A 6,896-nucleotide genomic window follows, 5' to 3' on the forward strand; every position below is an offset into this window, starting at 1 on the left:
ACTTTAAGTGATTTATTATTTAATACAAAAAAATATAATTTTTTATTATACAAAGAAAAGGGAATAACTAGTGTGTCAGTACGTCAAGACGAGATAACCTTATAAAATAGTTTAATAAAATAAAATTATAAAAGCAGTGGTTGTGTATTATGTATATTAAAGTATCATCTAGGTGTGATTTTGTTATTTATATAATGTTGAAAATTATTGAGAGTTAGAAGTTCAGTAATATTTAGGAGTAATTAATAAAAGTGAATGGAAATAACTGGAATAAGAGTTTATGAATTGTGACTCAAAAAAATGTAAGGATTAAATTGTATTTAAAACAGTGTTAATTAATAGTTGTTTTTACAAAGCAGTGGGATTAAGACACAACAAATCATGTAAATTTCTTTAAGAAGTAGGTGATTCCATTCATTAGTTTCATCGATAAAATCTATTTTTTACTTTGATTTGTAGTTTTGTTAATATTTGTGTTTTGATAGAAGAGAGGAATATTTAAATAAAAGCGATTTCATAGAGTTAAGATGCGAAAAGAAATTGTTTATTTGAGGGTTGTTAATTCTTCTAATAAATTCTATCAAGTTTTTGTTGGTAATTTTTTTATGGTATGAATGAGTTTAAAAAAAAAAGTGATTTTCCTAAAATAAAAAAGGAATTAAAAAAAAAAAAGGAAATTCAATCAAAAAAACAGAAAAATGTTATTAAAAATTTAATAAAATTTTTAAAACAATTGTAAATGACAATCATTTTTATATGGCTCATTTTTAATGTCGTTGAAGCAATTTGTGGTAATGGAGAATTTAACCCTGAAACTGAAGAATGTGATGGAGCGGATCATTGTACAAGTGACTGTTTGTGTGAAGAGAATTATGTTTCTGTTCCTGATGAAAATAAATGTATACCTATGTGTTCAATTAAAGGGTGTGATGGAGAATGTGCTAGTCCTAATGAATGCACATCATGTCATCAAGAAGGGTATGATGAAGATTGTTATGTATGTAAAGATGGATATTTTTCAAATGGATATTTAAATTGTAAACCATTAGCTGGAAATACTATTTTTTCATGTGCTTCAAAAGTTGCCAGTGCAGTGATTGATATAAAAGAAGATTTTACTGAACATGTTGAAGTTATTGATACAAACGAATGGTATTTAACGTCAAGTATATGTTCACCTGTTTCACTTATTAATGCACCATATATTTATGGCAAATGGTTTAAATTAAATATGAATTTTAGTGGGTATATCTCTATTGAAACAGTATTTCATTATACTAGATATAATATTACATATATTAAATTAAATCAAGTTAACGTTGGAATTGAAACTGTTCTTACTTTACAAACAACATGCCCTGGTGAAAATTCATTTGTTTCTGAATGTTTTTATTCAAACGATAATGTTGATGATTATATTCTGTCAAGTAGGATTATAGCTCCTGCAACCTCAACATATTATTTATTAGTTCATTCCCAAGAAGATTCACTTCAAGCAACATTTAATCTTTATATTAGAAGGATTCACCATCCATGTTCATATGTTAATCAAGAAATATCATGGAATAGTATTTCAAGAGACGGATATCATTATATTATTAATTCTAATTATGGTGTTTTCTCAGACACTGCTTGTTCAAAACCTTCTTTAAGTGGAATGTGGTTTCATTTATATGGGGCTGATAGGTCATTAATTATGAGTACATGTAATACTATTGGAGATTATAATACAGCTATTCATGTTGTAAGTGCACCTATTAAACACGATGAAAATCTTAGTTGTAGTTATAAAGAAGATACAACTAAATGTGAAGCATATAGTTATCAAGGGTGTACAGATTTTGTTGAAGATAAAAAAGTAGTTAATTCTAAAGCAACTCTATTATTGTCATTGTCTTCAAAAAAAGATTATTTTATATTTGTATCATATCAAACTTCAAGTTTTGCGATGATTAATTTTAGTGTTTCAATTGCTTGTCCATTTGGTTGTAATGGTCATGGAAGATGTACTGAAAATGGATGTTTATGTGATGAAGGATATGTTAATTCTGGTGATACATGTTCTACATGTGGAAATGGAAAATTAGATGATGAAGAACAATGTGATTTGTCTGTTAGTGGATCAGAAGATAAAAATTGTGATAGAGAAATGTGTATGTGTCATTATCTCAATATTCCCATGACAATAAATGGAACAACAAAATGTGCACCAATAACTTGTTATAATGGAGTAATTGATATTTATGAAGAATGTGATGGAGGAGAGGGTTGTAGTTTTTGTAGGTGTATGGATAATTATGTAGGACATTATATTCCAGAACTTGGATGTTTATCTAAAAATTGTGGGAATCATAGATTAGATGAAGGAGAAGAATGTGATGGAGGAACTGGATGTTATGAATGTAAATGTGAAAATGGGTGGTATAATGTAGATAAATTATATTGTTCAAAAATGCCTAAATGGAGTATTTATCCATTAGCTTTTATTCCAGGAGTAGTTCTTTATTTATTAGTATGGGTAATATTATTTATAATCTTTTTAAGAAAACACATAAGACTAACAAAGATGATTGAAATTGAACAATCTAATTTAGAACATATTATACCATTTTTAGAGAAATCAATTATTAAATTTGATAAAACTCATTCACGATTTATTGATATTACTGTTGAAAATCCATTCTTTTCTTTCCTCTCACCAAATATAGAATTTGGTAAAGAAGTACCATTAGATATTCCAGAAAAAACAACTATATCATTAACAAATAAAAGAAAAGAAACATTAAAATTTACATTTCATGCATGTGAAACATTAAGATATGATATTATGTTTAAACCAGTTACAGGAACTGTTAAGTCAGGACAAACAGTTCTTATTACTGCTATAATTATTATTAAATGTACAACAGTTCTAACAGAAAAAGTACCAGTTACACTTTCTTTCCCACGATTAAAAGATGAAGTTGCATTAAAATATCAAACAGAACAAGTATCACAAAATTCTTCTTCTGATGAAGGACATAGAAAGAGTAAATTAGGAATAAAAAAGTTTCATGTTTATTTAAATTTAAATGTTGAGTCAGAACTTTCAACAAGAATTGATTATAATTCTCTTAATATTTTATTTCCTCCAATAGGAAGAGGTACATTTGGAAATGTTTATAAAGCAACATGGAGAAATACAGATGTAGCTGTAAAAGTTATGAAAACAGATTCTGTTTATTTTGATGAATTAAAAAAGAATTTTACTAAAGAATTAGAAATTATGGAACAAACACAATATGCTTATATTGTTCAATTTATTGGAAGTGCTGAAACTGAAAATTCATTATGTTTAATTATGGAATATTTTCCACTTGGAAGTATTCGTAAATTTTATACTGAACATGAAATAAATGATTTATTAAAAATTAGAATGTGTGATAATATTGCACAAGCTATGGATTATCTTCATAATAAACAAATCATTCACCATGACTTAAAACCTGATAATGTTCTTGTAGCTTCAAGTAATCCAAATGAAGTTGTTGTATGTAAAGTTAGTGATTTTGGAACGTCACAAGCATATATTAATACAAATTCTCATATTGAAAAAAATATTGGTACTCCTATGTATATGGCTCCAGAAGTTCATAAAACAGGTATAGCATCATTTAAATCTGATGTTTTTTCATATGCAATATGTATATTAGAAATTTGGATATGTGAATCTGTTTATCCTGAAGATGAATTTCATGAGTCAAGTGATATTCTGAATTTTGTTTGTTCTGGAAATCGACCAAAGATACCAGATAATTGTTTTTATAAATCAATTATTGAAGAGTGTTGGAAAGTTAATCCTGATGAACGTCCAAATTTTAAACAAATTTATCATAAAATACAACATGTCCTTAAATATTATAATCGTTTAAAAACAAAAAATAATCCACAACAAGTAAATCATATAACTTCGAATTTCAGTCACGACATTATCTCTTTTACTCCCTCAAATAATAAAGTTAATAGAAATCTTTCTTTGAATGAGAGAAGTGTATTAATAACTTCTCAACAAAACGAAAATAAAATCACTGATAATCCTATCAACCTAACATCAACTAAAGAATCATCTTCTTCAAACTCTTCTTTATTGAATGGTATTGGAGATATTCAACTTTCTTTCATTAATAAAGAAAAATCATCTGATTTTTCTTCTGGACCAATGGAAGATGAAATAAATTCAACAGACTCACAAATATCTGAGAGTCAACAAAGTAATGCTTTTCACAGTTAATTTATTGACACATTATTATTATTCTACGATATGTATTTTTTGTTTGACTAACACCAAAGTTTATCTTTTTTTTCTGTTAAGTTTGTATAACAATATTTATGTTTTAAAGTATTCAATAACATTAATAAAAAATTTTTATAAATCTTATCTTAAAAAGTTAAAAAATGTCAAAACCAGGTTTATTACCATCACTTCCAGGTTCATCTACTGACAACCCAACTTCATTATTACCTTCTTTAAATCAATCAACTATTCCACCTCCATCAGAGGATCTTCCTGATGAAACAACAAATAATAATGGAAGTATGGAAGATGGAGATGATGACGATGATTCTAATGATGGAGAAGATTCAATCAAAACAGAAGAAAATGTAGCAGAAGTTCCATGTCCTGAGCTTGATGAATTAACATCAGGTAATCCTTTTTCAATTACATCGACTGCTGCTCCAAAAAAAACAGGAGAAAGTCGTTCATTAAAAGTTCTTAAACAAATAATTGAACCTTGTGAAGATCAAGAAGGTAATTCAACATTTGAGTTAGAATTAGAAAAAATTCAAAATAAAACACGAGATAATTTAACACTTTGTCCTCAATTAAAGAAGGTCTATATGGATAGTTATGAAATTTGTTTTGATAGTAAAAATGTTGCAAGTGTAATGGAGTCTGTTGATGAAAATCTTCATATTTCAAAATCAACACAACATGTTATGGGTGCTATTTGTAAAGTATTTCTAGCTGAATTAGTTAGTGAGACTCAAAAAGTACGTGATGATGATAAAAATGGAATGGGACCATTATTACCTCAAGAAGTTGCTGCTGCTTATAGAAGACTTATTGAAAGGGGAAGTGTTCCTGATATTAATAAAGCTCCTTTCTTTTGTGATAATTAATTTTTATTGTTTTATTTTAAATTTATTTATTATGAATTTATTTTGTATCAATATCATTTAATAACACAACATTTTTCTTAATTATAATTCTCTTATTCATTGAAACAACAAATAAAATCTTAGTAATAATATATTTTAATATTAGTTATTTAATATTTGTGTTTTAATGAAAAATATCATTTAAAGAAAAAGGTTGTTGAGTTATTAATTATATATTTTAATAATGAAACGTATTGTATTCATTTAAGAAAATAATCAAAGAGTATTAACAAAGAATAAAAACATAGAAACAAAGAAAAAGTATAAAATTATAATAAAAAGAAAATGAATAGATATATATCATATTTAATATAACTTTTAATAAAAGTTTTTTTAAATAATACAACTTATCATTTAGTTATTATTCAAAGAAATTGAATAAAAAATTATAAGTTAATTATAACTAAAACTACTTACACTACTTTCTTGTGAAGAAGTTTGTTCAGTCTTTTCAACTTCATAAAGTTCTTTTGATAATTTATAATGAATAACTTTTTCTTCTTCTATTTGTTGTGTAATAATTTGAATTCGACGTTGAAGTTTTAATAAATAGTCATGGTATAAAGTATTTTCTTTTGTAATTTCTTGTATTCTTTGAGAATAAGTATCTCTATAAAAATAAATAAGTCTATTTGCTTCATTTAATGCTTCAATTTCATTCATTTTTAATTCACTTGGTTCAATAGAAGAAAGAAATGAAGAAGTAATTTTTCCCGTTAAATCACCACTTCCTTTCTTTTCTTTTCTTTCTTTTTCTGACAAATTTAAGTAATTAATTATATCTTTTTGGTGGTCTTTAAATGCTTGAACAATTAATGCATGAAGTCTTTTTTGTTCTTCTAAATCAAGTCCACTTTGTTCAATAGATAATGCAACAGGTTTATTTAAATAATAAATTGTTTCTTTGACTAATGAAAGTATATCTTCATTTCCTATTCCACTATTTACAACTTGTTCAAAATAATGAGCAAATTGATCAATTTTTTTTTGATTTAAACTTAATTCATCTTGTTTTACTCCATCAAGAATAAATAAAGGATTTTCAAGAAGTGGAAATAGAAATTTAACAAAAAATAATTGTTGAAATACCCATTGAGTAGAATTATGATTTGTTTGTTTATTTTCAACTTCTTCATTTATAACTTGTAATGACCGAATGAAATGTGGTGGAATAGTTTTTAAAGAAGAGTGTATTCCTTCACATAATTTAGTAATTAATTGTTCATGAGGAATTGATGGAATAAAAATAAGGTTTTGAAGAACTTCTTGTAAAGAATTTTTTGCAAAGTCAACCAAAAATCTATTTGCATATTCATTATATAATCTTACTAAAACAGAATTTCCTTTAAATGTTTTCGTTTCTATTGAATTAATATCAATACCATGTTTTGCTATTTGTTTAAATAATAAACATATATTTCCATGAGCAACAAAATAATCAACAAGTAGTCTTGAATAAGTATTTACTTCAGGAGTTAATGCTGGTTGGATAATAATATCAAAATATGATTTTAATACTAATGAATTATTTTTAAAAATTAGACGATCAAATTGATATTTTTTTCCATTTGGTAAAGGTGTAGTAGTTTTCATAAATTACAAACTAATAATTTCATTCATCTCATTTATAAAAACAAAACACAATTCTTATAATAAAAAATAGATTGTTAAATTAATTCTTCTTTGATTTCTCCAAT

The 6,896-nt window shown here is 25.7% G+C and overlaps 3 protein-coding genes across 3 annotated transcripts; 2 read left to right on the forward strand and 1 right to left on the reverse strand.

Moving 5' to 3' along the window:
- Window positions 1-739: 739 nt before the first annotated feature.
- On the forward strand, window positions 740-4,270 carry ENU1_060000 (protein kinase domain containing protein; the record flags this gene model as incomplete). The annotated part of the gene is made up of 1 exon (XM_008858122.1): window positions 740-4,270. The coding sequence occupies one exon, from the start codon at window positions 740-742 to the stop codon at window positions 4,268-4,270; it is 3,531 nt and encodes a 1,176-aa protein (XP_008856344.1).
- A 164-nt stretch (window positions 4,271-4,434) lies between these two features.
- On the forward strand, window positions 4,435-5,160 carry ENU1_060010 (hypothetical protein; the record flags this gene model as incomplete). Its single annotated transcript, XM_008858123.1, has 1 exon — window positions 4,435-5,160. The coding sequence occupies one exon, from the start codon at window positions 4,435-4,437 to the stop codon at window positions 5,158-5,160; it is 726 nt and encodes a 241-aa protein (XP_008856345.1).
- Window positions 5,161-5,592: 432 nt separating this feature from the next.
- Window positions 5,593-6,792, reverse strand: ENU1_060020 (GTPase-activator protein for Ras family GTPase; the record flags this gene model as incomplete). The annotated part of the gene is made up of 1 exon (XM_008858124.1): window positions 5,593-6,792. The coding sequence occupies one exon, from the start codon at window positions 6,790-6,792 to the stop codon at window positions 5,593-5,595; it is 1,200 nt and encodes a 399-aa protein (XP_008856346.1).
- Window positions 6,793-6,896: the final 104 nt, after the last annotated feature.

This window comes from Entamoeba nuttalli, assembly GCF_000257125.1.
Source record: "Entamoeba nuttalli P19 unplaced genomic scaffold asmbl_3230, whole genome shotgun sequence".
NCBI lineage: Eukaryota > Evosea > Mastigamoebida > Endamoebidae > Entamoeba > Entamoeba nuttalli.